Source organism: Pungitius pungitius, chromosome 3 (genome assembly GCF_949316345.1).
Source record: "Pungitius pungitius chromosome 3, fPunPun2.1, whole genome shotgun sequence".
Taxonomy (NCBI): Eukaryota; Metazoa; Chordata; class Actinopteri; order Perciformes; family Gasterosteidae; genus Pungitius; species Pungitius pungitius.
The window spans coordinates 25,153,216-25,169,662 of record NC_084902.1 but is presented as its reverse complement, the minus strand read 5'-3'; the positions used below and the strand labels follow the sequence as shown (position 1 = coordinate 25,169,662).

General features: G+C 44.1%; 1 protein-coding gene across 3 annotated transcripts in view; it reads left to right on the top strand.

Annotated features, from left to right (window-relative positions):
- The window catches only part of LOC119209352 (interleukin-1 receptor accessory protein-like 1), a 214,298-nt gene that overhangs the window by 103,802 nt on the left and 94,049 nt on the right, over positions 1 to 16,447 (top strand). For all 3 annotated transcript variants that reach the window (XM_037458632.2, XM_037458641.2, XM_037458622.2), the window contains 2 exons: positions 13,899 to 14,085; positions 14,777 to 14,930. In XM_037458632.2, the coding sequence (XP_037314529.2) occupies positions 13,899 to 14,085; positions 14,777 to 14,930 (341 nt within the window). The remainder of the gene's footprint in view (positions 1 to 13,898; positions 14,086 to 14,776; positions 14,931 to 16,447) is intronic.

Below are 16,447 nucleotides of genomic sequence, written 5' to 3'. Positions count from 1 at the left end.
GGCATCCCCTGGTGAGATGTAATGCGGTGTCTCATCTCTGGCCAAAGGAGCACTGGTCGTAGCTCCACGGTGCATCTTCTAACCGTATGGGGCCCCTTTGCTCTGCTTTCTATGCTAAATGATTTCTTAATCCATCTCTGGGGGGCAATAAGCCATTAGGTGCAATTGGTAAATCCCTAACTCTCGAGTCCTTCTTTCTATATAGAAAAAAAAACATGAAAGAGCAAGGAGTGAGGTGAAAGCACGGACAGTAATAAAGTAGGAGAGGACTGAGGAAAGGGAAACGGCACCTAAGATTAAAAAGAAGAAAATGAAATGGGGGTGATTTGTGCTATCTTTTTCCACTTGCTTGATGGTGGTGGTAGACAATTGTTAGATTTATTAGCTCTTTAATGTGGTGCAATTCCTGGCCTCCTAGCTCAAATTGGCAGAAGTTTTGAATAACACAGAGGTCATCCGTGGCGAGGACAAGAGGAACTTTGAAAGACGGAGCCCAATCCTTTTAGAATTCACAACAACCCACACAAACATTTGGGTTTCCATCCAAACACAAATGATCTAGGACACTTTTTAAACTGACAGAAAGAGAATAATGTACTGTTGAGCCGTTGCACTCAACACAGCCCTCCTTGGGTTTCACAAGCTCAATTGAACGAGGTTTTGGCCATTACTATTCATCGCCATTAGCACCCTCCCCTTTGCCGAGGCGGCCGCCGTGAATGGAGACGGGCAGCACCGATCCAACAATCCCCCATTCAGGGACATCGGCAGCGTTTTCTGGAGGTAGACAATCATTCAGCTCCGAGTTATTGTGTAGTCACGGGGAAAGTAGAGCCGTGAGATTTGATTTGGAGTTCTAGTTGCTTTGTCGCCATTCAGAAGCAAATTAAGGGGCAACGCTTATTTGCCCATCGTGGAGAGAAATAACAACCACTCTGAATGCAGAGCATTCGGCATTTCTCTGTGCAGGCATTTCTCTGGACTATTGTTGGCTTCCGTTACTTTCTCCAGGCTTCGAGTCAGCACACGGATGTTGGCTTTTTTACATTGTTCAGAACTTAGTAGTTGCCTCTGAAATTAAATAGCTACAACTCTGACCTTTTTTCATTGAAAATGCCCGGTCTGATTTCTGTGTTAATCAAAGCTTCCCATGCACCTTGGGGGTGATCCCATTAGCTCCAGCACAGCAAGACCATGTCATGATGACAATACTCCCTCGTGTGATTGCATGTAGATCAGTGACGAAATTATGTTAAAAAAAAAATCAACTTGTTTATCTTTTTAATTGGGAAATAGTCAACAAAAGGTAAGACCCTAACAGATTAACTCTCAATTGTTGCTGCATTTAATTTGAAGGAAGCTGAATAATAAGCACTTTCTTTTTCATAAGGTAATGGGGGATTGTTGGTACCGGCTCATTATTCATCTCGGCACAGCGACACACGGTGGCTTTTAACAGTGGGATTGCTCGGGACCGAGGGTCATTGGTTACTACGTGTGTGTGTGTGTGTGTCACATGTTTAGTTTAGTGCAGCTTTCTGAAATGCACAGCGATTGACTTGCCCGCACAGGAGCAAATTGGAATGATTTATAGTCCTGTATTAATATGTGAGTTGTGAAGCCGCAATAGAAATGGCCAAGGCTCAATCCAGATGACTGACAATGCACGGCTTTAAGGGAGGCCGACTTCTGATTGCTTTCCCTGATCAACGAAAACTGAATCCGTCTATGGTGGAAAACGTCTGAAAATTACACGGTCACATGATGTTTTCCAAAAAGGAGAAAGGTTAAAGGCCAAAGCACCTTCATAGTAATAACACTTGACCTTCTGCTTTTAAAGCTATTGACCTTAAATGTCAACAGTTTGACGCTTGCCACCACATTTGCTTTTGACACTCATTCCTTCACCCGAGCTTTGACAATGCGTTAAAAAAAAAAAAATTGCAGGAATGGGTTTGTCCAATTTTTTTTACAAGCACACAGCAGCGCTGTTATGCGGACGTGACTCATTTCAATTCCCAGTCACCGCAGCCAGATCCGCTGCTCTTCTCTTTTGTCCCAGCGGCGTGGGTCCTATAGATGATCAGCGCTTGCATATGTTAACATATCACATTTGGATTAGGCTGTTGGCAGAGTGTTTTCCTTGAGGATCCTCACCCTTCAGAAACACGAAGGGGATCTGGGGAATTAGAGCGCCGAGCGTTGGAACAAATGAATCACGGCACAACAATAAACCATCTCTCACTGCATGCATTTCATACTCAAGCATGTTATACCAATTCAGTTTACTATGCTCCCATGATGTTACTGTCTCGAGGCAAGCATTGATAATGTGACCAAGAATGTTTGTCCTCAGAAAGCATCTTACTCTTAATTATTTTATCAATTGTCATCAGCCACCATACCAAGTATCAGGGTGGCACGGTGGGGATTAATGCGAAACAATCATTTTATACTCTTGTTTAATCAATCACAGTGAAATAATATCGTGATATCATGTTGTAATCCATTGGAAATCCTGAGGATATAAATATTCATCTGCTGCACAGCTACAAATGTGTTTTTTTCTTTCTTTTGACAAATGATTCAACATTTTTCCACATTTTCCACATTGAAAAGTAATTGTAATAGTTGCAGCTGATTATGCTTCACTGTCTGGAAAGCAACAGGGGGGATGTGTTGAACAATGACTTTATTGAGGAGAGTTGGATTAAAACGGAGCCAGGTGGGAAAAGAACGAAAGGGTAAGACATCTGAAGCGCTAATCAACCTTTATTTATTATTTCAATATCCTCACCGGGCAAGACAATTCTTCTTTTCGGCAGATATCCGGTTGTTGTTGCTAAAACTTTTGAATTGTTTCATGTCATTTCTAATGTGACTATAATCTCATTTTTTTTTTTTTTCACTTTAACCTCATGCTTGGGTTAAATACTTTCCGCTGTAGCTGCTCCACTGGGAGTTCATGACGTGAATCTCACATGGCATTAGTCAGTCCCAGTCTCCTGTCCACGGTTCCTGGGACGAGATTTGTCCGCCAGCTGTCACGGGCGTTAATACACCAGGCGAAGCTCAGCGGTGTAGGCAGAATGTTCATAATACACCCACATCCGCTCGCCCACACGGCCACGGAGCGCGCACAGTACCGCGGCGCTGCCAGTTTACCGCCTCCGAGTCCAACGTGTTGCCGTCCGGTCAAAATCATGTTCTCTCGAAACGATGATTCCAAGCAAATCGCGATGGAGTGGTTTGAATATGTGTTGAACGCGGTTTGCCCAGTTTAATGCGCGTATGACAGCGAAGCACAGCCTGTTGCCCCTAACAACCAATTGTGTCATTGTGATGAAATATCTACTGAAAGAAATATCTATGTTAATAAATTATATTTCATATCTCCGAGGCCTTGTGAGGATAGCGGTTTTATTTTGGTTTTACTGGCAGCCATGTGAAGTATAATGTGAATATGCTTTGTGAGCAGCTTGTTCATGTGGCATAATATAGATGAGACACATCTGCACGGGGAAAACCCCCCACAAACATCTTTATAAGTTTTGCAATGAGCAGTTTGATGGCTGAAAAGCAGCTGGGGAAATTGTGCAGATGAACCTACTTTTTCCTACTTTCAAGTACTTTCTTAGTCAAGAGGAATGTTCTAAAAAATGTCTTCCTTTTTCCAGACTTACAGTGTAATAGATAGACAAGACAACAACAATGTAGTTCCTAATTTCTTTCTTTTGTTGTTTTTGATTCACTCTCACACCAACATGCACGTGTTATGGTTTTGAGAAGTCATGTCCATCATGACTTGATACACTTCTGGCCTTCCTAGCTTTCTTATCATATACGCACACACAAAGTGGACGTGCATGTCACATCTATGTGTATTTTGCTCAGCTGCACTTAAGGGTGTCAGAGGCAATCGTTGTACTCTAGTACAGACCCACACTCACACACACATAGACAGACACAACATGTCAGTTCTCTGCTCCCCTGGCTCTAGCTGCCCCTGACATGGACGTAATGTGCCTCCAATATTTATGTAAAAGCTGGACAACTGAATACACACACTCAACATTCTGAGCATGTCTGCATGTCTCTTCAGCTCATGAACACACACACACACACTATTTTACAGGCATTACGTACAAAGGACTAGGGCCTGCTCACGCCACAGTACATAGTGGAAGTGAGCAGATGAGACGTGCTGTGTGTCAAATCAAGGATGTTCAGATGCTGTGCCCGGAGGAGTGCCTGTGTACGCAGAGCGAAAACATCTGCAGTGTGGCACTGAGTGTGGAGTGATGGAAACACACACACACACACCCTGGTACATGGAAGATACCACTAACTCCCACGCGCTGCTGCTTTTTTTTGTTTACAATATAATCATTTGTGTGTTTGCTGGTTTTGGGTTGGATAAAATCCAATCGATTATTCCACTCATAGGTCGTTGACTTGTTTGAAAATAGAACCATGACAGGGCGGCAGTGGTGCACGGAGTAGAGAGGGTGCGCCGGGAACTACAGGGTTGGCGGTTCGAACCCCGGCTGCTCCATGTCAAAGTGTCCCTGAGCCAGACACCCAGCCCCTAACTGACAGCACACAGCTCCCACTGTGTGGGATGGGTTCAAAGCAGACAGTCATTTTCTCTAGGGTATCAATAAAGGATACTTTCTTTGTTCATTCTTTCAATATTGCCACACAAAGTGTGCAATTAGAAGAAAAAAAGAGGTTTCTAACTGGTAGAAAAATAAAGAGCAAATGCTGTAATGCCACTGTGTGCTGTAAGTGAGCTGGCGTTATTGTATTATTTAGTTCATCCCGGTGTCAGTGCAGACAGCCACCGCTCACCTTGTGTTCACCTCAATCTCACAGAGTTCAATCACTTCCAGCTCTCTGCTGGAATGCAGCCTGTGCTGCCTGTCTCTGGGTCCCCACTCCTCATTATGGAGCTCGTTGTCTCCACTGCTTTGCCTTGTGTGCTCAGATGCAGCATGAATTTAGCACTGCAAACCGACAATTTCTCCTTCGGTTCAATCACATGCACCAGGATTGCTTAACGTTGTCACTCCATTCACCTTTAATGTTTGTCAGAAAGCGGTTGTTTGTGTCGTCTCCGCTCCTCGTAGGCTTCACGGGTCTCTAATTATTCCCCCAGCTTTGGATCGGCTCGGTGGAATCTTTAATTGTTTACTCTTGGACTGCTCACTAATGCATTTATTGACTTCTGTGCGCAAAACGACAAAGTGCACGGTTGTCAGTTTTCAAAACCGTCTCGCTCTATTCAGGTCATGTGCAATACAAGATGGGCCTCAATGTTTCTTCTGTGCCAGTTGCTGAAAGCGCCTCGACTCTCCACTTCTCTTTGTTGCATAAAGCACATAAAAATCTCTGCAAGTCTGCCATTTCCCGTCCCTATAGACGGCAGCATCTCAACGTGTTTTAACACCCTTACCTGTTTATGTTGTTAATTCTTACTTGTACATTTTTATCTCATTTTATTCTTGTATTGCACCAATTCACCAAGTTGAATTCCTCTATGTATAACATATGTGGCAATAAATTCTGATTTTGCTATTTATTTATTCTTCAAAAAACATTCCTTGCGCAGACTCCAGCAGCAGCAGCCGCCGCCGACCTGAGTTTGCAGCACACACGGTCCCACCTCTTTGCAGGTAGCTGATGTTTCACCTTTAACCCCATTTACCGCTGTTGTCAAGCCGACGGCGTCCCAGACTTATTAATGGCTTCCCTGCATGTCTTGGATTGCCTGGGCCGTCACCAGCGAAGTACAATGGGAGGAAGAGAGAACAAAGGAGTGTGTGTGTGTGTGTGTGTGTGTGTGCTGTTCCCTTTGGCTCATTTTAGCCTGAATGGCTGCCGTAGGTGCAGCCCACCTGGCACCCGCCCTCGTACGCGCCAACGCCGCCGAGTCGCTCGAAGAATACACGTAGCCCATGTTGACTCTGTTAGTATTCGCGGGCAGGAGTGGCAGGTGATCTCTCAGGGAAGTGACAGTCCGAATGGGCCGTCTGGAACACTCCGTCATTCCAACCGAGTCAGGGCCTGTCCAAACGATGCAGCCCGGCTGTCAAAGCCAATGAGAGACGCCAGACTAAGGAGCAGCGGGGACGGTTTGGGCTGCCAGGGATTGTGGGTGATGTATAATACAAGGATGGGGTTTGTGTTACTGGCTACCTGGCAGCGGACAATCGGTTTGCTCGGGCTCTGTGCAACCGCTTCGCCGAGGAGGGCTCTAATCACCCTGATGGATGTTTATTAATGGAGTTTGTTTTTAAATGCTCTGCGGCGCAGAGGAGCATATGGATGAGGTTCTGGAGTCGCAATGAAATCAAGCATTTGTTTTCCGTTCAATAACCATAAGAAGTGCGCATCCCCCAACATCTGGAATCTGGCAGCTTGTGTCTTGATTTGTATAATTTTTCTGATGGAGATGGGACAACTCCATATTAAAAAATTGTAAATGTCACAAGAGTTTCTTGGCCAATTTCTCAGTTTTGTAAGAGATATACTTAAATCTGATAAATCATTGAATCATCCTTTAAATGGACACTTGAACTGCTTAAGGCCAGAGGAAAGTTCCAGGGGATCACCAAAATCACGAGGTCAACATTGCAAGAGCTAATAATGTCGGGGCCTAATTTAGTTTCACTCTTATCAAGTGACAATTTTACAATTTTGATTAAGCACTACAGTTCAATTCACGGGATCAGGTGATAAGAGTCTGCTCTTTACAGATCTCACTAAGTTTCATGTTCCACTGGAATATTCATAAACGGTGTGCTGACCAAAACGTGCCGTAAAGTAAACTTCATCAAAAAACTTATCCCAAAAAGGGAGAAGAAAGGGCAAAATCCACCTAATTCTTTTTGAGGTGTTAGAAGAGTTGGCGCCGCATCTCTGGCAGCCGTTGCTATAAAGGCCCAGGTGAGGTTTTTTTGGTAATTGTGCGATATGGATTGGCGAAGCGACTTTATTCACCAGCCAGAGGTTATTGATGATGGTCCCCTACGTGCAGGATTCTTTGCACCTGTATAGAGAGAGCGCTCTGTCGACACAGTGGCGGGACAGCCTTGTAGTTGGCTCCAGGCGGGTTAGTACACAAGGTTTCCCAGCAGCCATTGTGTGATGATGTATGGGCTGCTGTCTGAGCTTCGTCCACCTTCCGCACTGTGCTGTATTTTGCCGCTTGATGTGGCGGTGTGAACTTAGATAGATATTTACTGTGGGCTCTGGAGGTTCTAATGGATGTGTTGAGTGTGGACGTGGAAGTGCTTGATAGTAATAGACCGTCCTAGTAGACTTCCATTTATACATCAATAACTTTCTTTCTTTCATTTTCACAGATACCTATTCATCAATAATATTTGTCATGAATATGAGAAGCTCAAATAGAAGATATATAGGTCTCCATTTTGGTTATTCCCTATTTATCATGCCGTTTTTTTTCATGTGATATCTCTGGCCTTACACATATCCAAGCATACAGTACATATATATATATATATATGTATTTTTAATTTATATCAATCATATACTCTTTGGGCTTGTTTTTATATACTTATTGTGAAAGCAGGCACATTTAAAGAAATAAAATCAGATATATTTTTTTAACACTTCAGCATTCAAGCTGTCAGGGATATTTTCCCGTCCTTCTTGTCCAGGCCTCGCAGCGGGGGTGGTGTTGCCATGATTGTTTTTGTATAGCCCAAATGTAGCAAATTTGATTCGTAGGGCTTTACAGTCTGTACACATGCAACATCCCCCGTCCCAAAACGCTCACATCGGCACAGGAACGACCCCCCAAAAATGAAAAACCCTTCAATGGGGAGAAAAAAAAGGAAGGAAACCTCAGGGAAAAGCAGGGAGGGGGATGCGGACTGCGATGGATGCCATGTGTAAAAAATGAACAGTGTAAAAGATGTTTTCAATCCATACAACAGAAGTGATTCAAATATACATATTATGGTCTTGAATTTGTGGTCATCTGTTCTTCAAAGAAGAAAAGAAGCTCTTCTTTTGAGTTCAATGGCCGTTTCGATAATCGACCCTCTTTTGAAGTAGGACGTAGTGCGCAATCCTCCTGATGGCTGACGTCTGGTTCAATTAAACATTATTGTTTGAGTGAGGATCAGCCTTTGATAAAACCGAAATGATTTCAATCAGTTTAAGCTGGCTAATAGAACATTTAAACAGGGCTCTGGTCTTCTGTGAACGCCTGCTTTAGTCAACCGCTTTCCTTTTTTTAGGCTACGGCTGTACAGGCTACAGAGGAGGAATCAGATCCCCTTGACATGTTGAGAAAAAAACCCAAATGTGTTCATAGGCCTGTACGCTCAACATAATAAACAACATCCACTTATTCGAAGTAAAAGATCACTTGTATTGTTGTGCGTGGTTATAAGTAACATCATTCATATTTTGGATTTATCTCATTTCAAGGCAAATCACGAAGAGATGGCCACAACAATGTAATCTTTTTTTTTTTTTTAATAAGCTACATGAGCACAGAGCCCAAACTAAAAAGTTGTATTATTTAATGAGTTTTTAGTATAAATAAAATGTATTGAAAACCAAAAGGTGTACATGTTTGAGAACCCTTTCAAATGTTATTATACACCAGATATTTGATTCGTTTTTTTTCAATATTTTTTTTGGTCTGAACCAATAACCAGTATTTATTCCATCGCTAATCACCCCTGCATATTCACGCTTTGATGCACGCCTTGGTCGTCTTTGTAGAAATTGGAGTATAAATTGAATCCACCATGTGGCTGAATTATGATCTCAGCCCATTTCATTGAATACCCTTCACGCTCCTCGTGATTGGACATCGGTCCCGTGCTGGATTCCTTTCGATTAAGTCGAGCTCAAATTGCTCCTGGCGACGGGGAGCAGAGGGACAGAGGTTTGGTTCAGGAGGTTTGGATAATTCTGGGAGACTCTTGCCCTCAAATCCGCTGTCACAAGCTGCATGACTAACCAGGACGATTGAACAGAAGGTCGTGGTCCATGGACAATTTGTATTTATTTATTCTCAGGATTATCTGTTAATCCTCGCCACATGCAATACACAGAGAGGTTTTTACTCATTTCCGTTCAATAGTCTAACGTGCCCCGGAGTGCAAAATGACACGAGTGAAATCATTCCACATCTCCAATGAGGGATTTTATTAAGTCCCGCCCTCGCTGCTGACTCCCCACACGGCCATCTCTTGGCTCTCCTGGACCACGCTGAGCGGAGCAGCTCCTCAAACACGACGCCAAACAATCGCTATCTGATTGCAGGGACACTTACCTTCTCTTCCTCATATCTGATGGTTTTTTTTTATCTGCCTGACAAATGTCAGAAATACCATTCCCCAAGCACAATCACTTTGGCAACACCCGAACCCCCCCCCCCCCCCCCCCACTTCCCTCTCCAAGCTAGTCATCGGCAAAACCGCTGCTCTCAGTCAAACTGTGTCAGAATTCCCATCTAGCCTGGTCTGTGAGTCCAGACCCGTTTCCGCGGCAGCACCTCTAGTAAGAGACGGTTTGAACTGGTTGTGCACAGCCAAATGGCCGTTCGTACCTCGCACCCGGGGGGGCGGGGGGCCGATGAAGGAGGTCACGACGGAGTGAGAAGGTAATACAATGGGGACAAATTGTTGATGCTTGTTGTGAAATCAGGTTGCTTGCATAAAGATGAGCGGCGGATGTCGCGGAATGGAAAATAAGTTCCCCGGAGGCATCGACTAGAAACAAACTGGCTAGTGCGTTGGCTCACAGGAAGTGCTTTTGTTGGTTTGAGACACACAACTCGAGGGATGGCTTCATGTAAGATTTGGGGCTGATGTGGTTTAGAAGACAGACATTGTGTATGGTTGGAGCTGTAGTTTAAAGCTGTGATCATTTCCATTACAATTCACTGCATTGACACATTTACACATCAGTGTCTTCTAAGTCTCTACATGCGTTTCCTTTCATGCAATACCATTAGACTTAATTTACAAAGCTTAACATCAACTTTTTCCTGAAAAATGAACACACATCAAAAAAATCCAGACGGTCCTCAGCTCACCATCTGGTTGAACAAATATTGTTTTGCAACAACAAAAAAATGAAGAATCCAACTTTTATTGGTTTTTACTGATTTATGTCAGATTATTTCTTATTTTCATAAAAACAACCTGTTTTCATACAAAGCCAATTTGAGTATTCCGGTGTTGAATAAATGTCTTCAAAGATTGAGTTATTTGTTTTTTAGAACAACGGATGAGCCAAACTGGGGCTACACATGTAACCACGTATGACATGGACAACAGCTTGATCACTACTGTAATTTCCTTCATCTTAAATTTTTACCAGTAATCACAACTTGGAAATCAAACAAGACACATTAAAATGAGAGCATGACATTGCGCTGCTTTGATTTGTGCGACTGTGAATCTCATACGTTGGGATGAGAGTGTGAAGACAGGTGCAGGCATGTGTTTTTCACAGCCTGCCAAAAACCTAAATTATCCACAGACGTGTGTGCTCCCCGGGGTTGAAGCGAGGACAGAGGAAAGCCACAAGCAGAGGGAGGGGAGGTGGATGGATTATAATTGAGGCAGGAGTCCCTCGTTCCACCGTGGAAGACACGTGCCACAGTCTCAGAGAGAGGCTAAGTAGAAGCAAGTTGGCCCACAGTCAGATTTGGGGAGCCGGGGAGCTTAATCATCCCGGGCCGGGTGCAAGTGTCGACAGGTGAGTTATGAGCGGGCCGCTACAGGTAGTAGCACCGGCCTTCCCGCTGCTTACTATGACCTTCGCTCTGGTGCATCAATAATGCAGCGACAGTAAAAAAAGAAAAGTGATTCAGGATAACTGGGCCAGCCCTTTTGTGGTTGGTGCTGATGCAATGCATGGATGCTGTTTGCGTACATATAACTAGAGTCCAATTCCCATTATGGAGACCGCTTTCCTGACCTCTGACTCTGATGTGTTTTGCCGGCTTGATGCTGATCGGACTCTGTTCCCGTCTGAACGCATTGCAACGTCTGTCTCCGTCTGATCCGATCCCGCCAGGCAGCATTAACCGCGGCCCGTGTGCTCCGTGCAAAGATGGCATAAGTGATCTGAGCTCAGGTATATGCTGACTCAAGTGACAGCAAAGCGAGCGGGTGATGTCGCTCATGTACTCGGCGATGTGATTCCATGTAGCTTCTGCTACACATGGGGACTGAATGACTCCCGGGGGAGGAAAACAATCATGGCTTCCGGCTGCCGCTCCGACCTCGCGATCACAAAGCCTGTTTTGTATTGGTGTCCTCAAAGGATTTCTACTACCACGTGGCTCAATACAAAATATTTGACCATCACATAAATGATTGGATTAAGGTCCTTTCTGACTCAGACTTCTGGCCTTTACATCTAGAATAATATATTTCATTAAGGTGCTTTAACTGTAGAAGCGCGCACACACACACACACACAAGTACATACACACATCTAGTTTGCATACATCGCTACTGAACCTGATTACAGTGGGCATATTTCTGTGACATTTAAAAAAAGCTGCAGTTATTGAGGACATGCCCGTTTGGACCGAAAAGCCATTCAAGCCAATGAGGCAGCCGTTTGATATAAGCTGATATTGATATTTTTCAGACATTCAGAGAACACACACCGAATAACTGTCATTTTGTGAGTGTTAATATCCGTGGTGGGTTTGTTTTGCCTGTGCCGAGGTAACCTTTAATCAACCTTTGGGCCGCTCACCACGTGCCGGGAAAACTCTGAGAACGCCATTATTAGTTGAATGTAAGCTCTGATGAATAATCAGCAAGTATTTCATCATCCACTTTATATTAAAGAGGAGCTATTTTAATTAAAAGATTCATTCATTTACTTCATTAATTTCCCCACAGGTGCCATGGATCCTCAAGAGGATTTCAAATCAAATCTGTCGCCTATTATTTAATATCGAATTTAATAACAGTCGCTGAGTTAAAGGGCAGGTTCCGTCTCGTTTTATCCTCTGTTGGGGGGCAGATTCTGACAATTTTCACATGGGTTTTTGTTCAAAGGGATTCCAGCCGAAATCTATAAATTATCCCGTGGATTTAACCGCCGCTAAATCCCGCGATTATCTTGTAGCGTAGAGTGACCGCAGTGTTTTCTCCACAGCGTGCGAATCGTAATCCTCTTGGCGGGCTGCTTAACTCCGAACTGGCCGTCGCAAATCGTTTCCCCCGCGTCCTCTACCCAAGTGTCTGTCAGCTGATGTGCACCGGATGCTATCGATCATCGCCACGACTTTGCACTGCCCCGTCAGTTTGACGGACACGGCCGTACTCAGCTCGGCCGAGACCCCCCCCCCCCCCCACACCCACCCCCCCCGGATAGGCGCTGCTCCGATCTGTGGATAGGTCGCATGAGTATCATGGGTAGCAAACCTGAATATTCAGGGGATCACTCTGGCACCTCTCGGGGCTTACGTAACGGCCTTGCGATGGATGCGCGATGCTGGAAAGACATCTTTGGACAAAGTGCTGGCCAACACCCTCCATCATCGCCGAGCAGAAGACACAAAGCTCTCTCTTTTCCAGTGGGATATCAGCGCTGCCCAGAATATTTAACTGGGAGGGGAGCGCACCTGTGGGGATCTCATTTGCGCAGGTGTCCATCTGGTAGAAGTTGTTTGGGATAATCTCCACATCATGTCCCATTTACATCCGCGCCTCATGGAAACTGCCCGTCCACTGTAAGCAGAGAGTGGACGGTCCAAGGGGGGGAGGGGCGGAGGGGGGGATTGTTTGCCGACATGGCGAGCTAAGACCAGTGTGTGTTGTACTAATCCACGAGGCTGCTAATGCCGCTCAATTATGTAAGGATTTAACATGTTTGTAATTGTTTGTTGGTTCAGCTCAATTTGTGTAGCCAGCTTTTGTTGGGAAATTAGCAGTGAGATTTTCCTCAACACTGCCAATTTTTGGGGGTCTTTTAACTTGGGGGGGTGGGGGGGTTCTGTTAATCGTTGCAGGCTCACAAGCCACTTTAAGCAGAGAAAAGGTGCTCTTATTGAATTCATCGATCCTCACAGACCTTTGATTTTACACCCCCACCCACCCCTCCCGCAAGAGGTCCCACTTTGGAATTGAATCAAAGTTTTCATTGACTCCCATGTTCTGTGACAAATGACTAAAGGAGCAGATACAATCTCAAAACCGCTGTCCCAGTAATGACCCTAACAGGATAGCGGTTAGGGCCAAGAAGCTGTATCTTTACCTGTGTGTGTGTGTGTGTGTGTGTGTGTGTGTGTGTGGCCCTAAAGCTTCAGTCTCCGAGACGGCAATGTAGTTCTGATCAGGTTCCCTATGAGTTCTGGGGTACACACAAGCGACCCAACCCAGATTGGTTTTGTATTTAAATCACTGAAGGCGCGCTGCCGTACCGAGCAATAAAGTGGAATATTTATCCCGCCGTGGACGAATGCTCTGCCGTATCTGAGCCCAGGCAGGCACATAGTCTTCAAACATTACAAGTAATCTTGCATTTTATGCACCCTTTACCTTGCCTTATAAATTCCTTTATGTATATGACCTGAGCAGTTACTGTGCATCAATTGTAGCAGGTCATTTTCTGCTGGCTCGCACTGCAACACGTGAAAAGCAAAGGGTCAATCAATCTCCAGGGCCTGTTGACATTCAAGGCTGTTGCTCCGTATTACCGCCTGTGTCATACACGCATGTATACTATACTATACTATATATAACTTACTTCCATTCAGATCTTAGAGAGGTGGTTAGTCATTCCTTCTGAAATCTATGTTTGTTGTATCTCACGTCGTTTAAATACAATTTAAGTTCTTTCTCCAGCTGATTGGTAAACCCAGTATTTTTTTTTTGCAGGAACTCCACATACTGCATGAAGGTGTCCATGTCTCTCACAGTGGCGGAGAATGACACAGACCTTTGCTACAACTCCAAAATGAGGTTCTTTGAAAAGGCAGAACTAAGCAAAAGCAAAGACATCACATGCCCAGGAATTGAGGATTATCTGCAGCCTGGAGGGGGACCTGAGATTGTGTGGTACAAGGTAAGATGCACCCTTTGTATTCACTGTTTGCACAAACAACCATATCATTTCATTTTAGTTGAGAAAGTTTAAGATGTTTTTGAAACAAAGGGCTGTATCACGTGAAACCCATCATTTGAAAGGGATTCTTTCAATTCAAATTAAAAAGCTACTTCACAGGAAGTTATTTTACACATCTGAAAGATAACCAAGTCCAGGTCAGCTATATTCAGATTCAATTAGCTTCAAATAAAATCTCCTCTCAGAAGCATGAGCGTGATAAATGTATAACTGACAGAAATAAATCTGGCTCATGCATGTCTCTTATTTCCACCATTTTGACTGGAAACTCATTCGCCAAAGTCAGGGCCAATTTATAAAGAAGATGAAATGTGTTTATTAGGTGGCCTAAAGTCTTTCTCTTCACAAATGCAATGTGGTTGCTATCAAGTTTCTGGCAACATATTAACACATCACTTCAACTGAGACAGTGCAAGACATGATAAGAGTCAACCTCCCCTCCGTCACCGTGTGCAATGCTGTTTCAGTTCTTCATGACAGCAGGTTTAGTAGCAAAGGGCTCTCTGTGGATAAAAGCCTTAACGTGCATCAAGTCTCATGTCTAGAAAAATTCTGTTTCCTGCTGATTTCAAACAGGAGTCTCACTTGGAAGCCAACGGTGACACTAACATTCTGCATATTTGAAATGCAGGAATGCAAGCCAAAGCAGTGGAGACAAACCATAGAAAGGAGGAGGGACACTCTGTCCATCAAGGAAGTACGGGAAGACGACATTGGGAATTACACATGCGAATTACAGTTTGGGAACTTTGTGGTGCGGAGGACGACCGAGCTGTCCGTCACGGGTAAGGAGCTTTTTTTTTCTCTCTGCATTTCCTTACTGCTGCACATCCTTTGATCCAAGATTCATCTCTGCTTCTTTTCTTGAGATGTTTAAAACAGTGGCATTCGGTAAGAGAACTGCAGAGAGCCTGACGGGCTGCAGTGCTTGGGACAACAAAAAGGAAATTATATAGTTATATTGAAAAAGAAACTCGGAATTCTTTCTGAGACCAAAGTTTTTCCACAAAAAAAACATTGTTGCATGTGCATGTTTTTTTTACACTGTGATTTTAGGTGAACCAAAAAGGAGCTTTGGGTTATTAAAAACAAAATGGAGCTTGTTAAAGCTGATCCCTGCATCCTTATGCCTCACTGTATCAGTCAATAGCGCCACTGTCTCTCTGTGGCTTCTGTACCGATTTAATTGCTAAGTAGTGGAATTCACCTCAAGCACCGACCACCTCAGCACTTTTTCCTAAGGCTGTTGAAATATTTAAGCCCCGACCTAAAGCGGGTGACCGATTGGTCGCCACTGACACTGCAGCACGCGGTGGATAGGGAGAACTGAAAATATATAACTTATTTATCCATGCCTCATCTTTTTTAGGTAAGCTGAAGGTATTTAGTCGTCAATGTTCGAATGCTGCTTTTGAGATTGTGATTGTTGATCACAAACCCCTAACATTGATGTGAATTAATAAGAAATAAGTCTTGTTCATAAGTCATATTCCTCGCTCCGTTTGAACTTGACTGCGCTTCATGGTCCTTTTAAAGAAACAAAGACTGACTTCAGCGAGGGGGAGAGCCAAGTCATAAATCATGTTCTCGCCAGCCTCAAAGTGTCATCATCGGGGAATGGTCTTAATCTCTCTGTCTTCTTTGGAGACGCTGAGCATTTAAAAAAAAGGTAGCAAAAGATGATGGCTGAGTAGGCCGTGGCATTTCTCATTTTTAATCATCTATATTTTTTAAAGAAATCCAGCTGTGTCCGTCTGGGTTTACTCCCTCATCCAGTCCGCCTGTAGCTGGGAATGTGTTTTTAGCCGTTTATCCTTCCCAGGATGCACCCTGCCCCCTCCGAGCACTAAAGACAAGGATGGATGGCACCTAATGCTTTGATTCCAGCTAAAGTATTTGTGAAAGATTGGCATTGATTTTGCTTTAAGATGAAATATTGAGGAGAAAATGACAGTTATTGATGACATGAAGTTACGAGATACAATACTGCCTCCAGGTTGCAAGTTGTACAGTGAGGTACAAAGTGTCACTCATTGTTCTCTCCATGACGCTGTTCAATCTGCTTCTGGCCTGGTTTCTATTTCTCTTTAGGCTCAATTGCGCTCCACTGAATTCTCTATTTTAGGCTTTGATTGAAGAAGTTTTAAGTTTTCGTATGTGGTGTTTTTCTTTTTTTTTCTCTTGTGCTTTCGCGGGGCTGTACTGATCAAGCTAACGACCCGCTTCTTTTGATCTGTGTACCCGCTGCTCCAGTACACATGAAACACTCGGCGTCCCATAAGGAAGGGGGATTTGTTCCAGC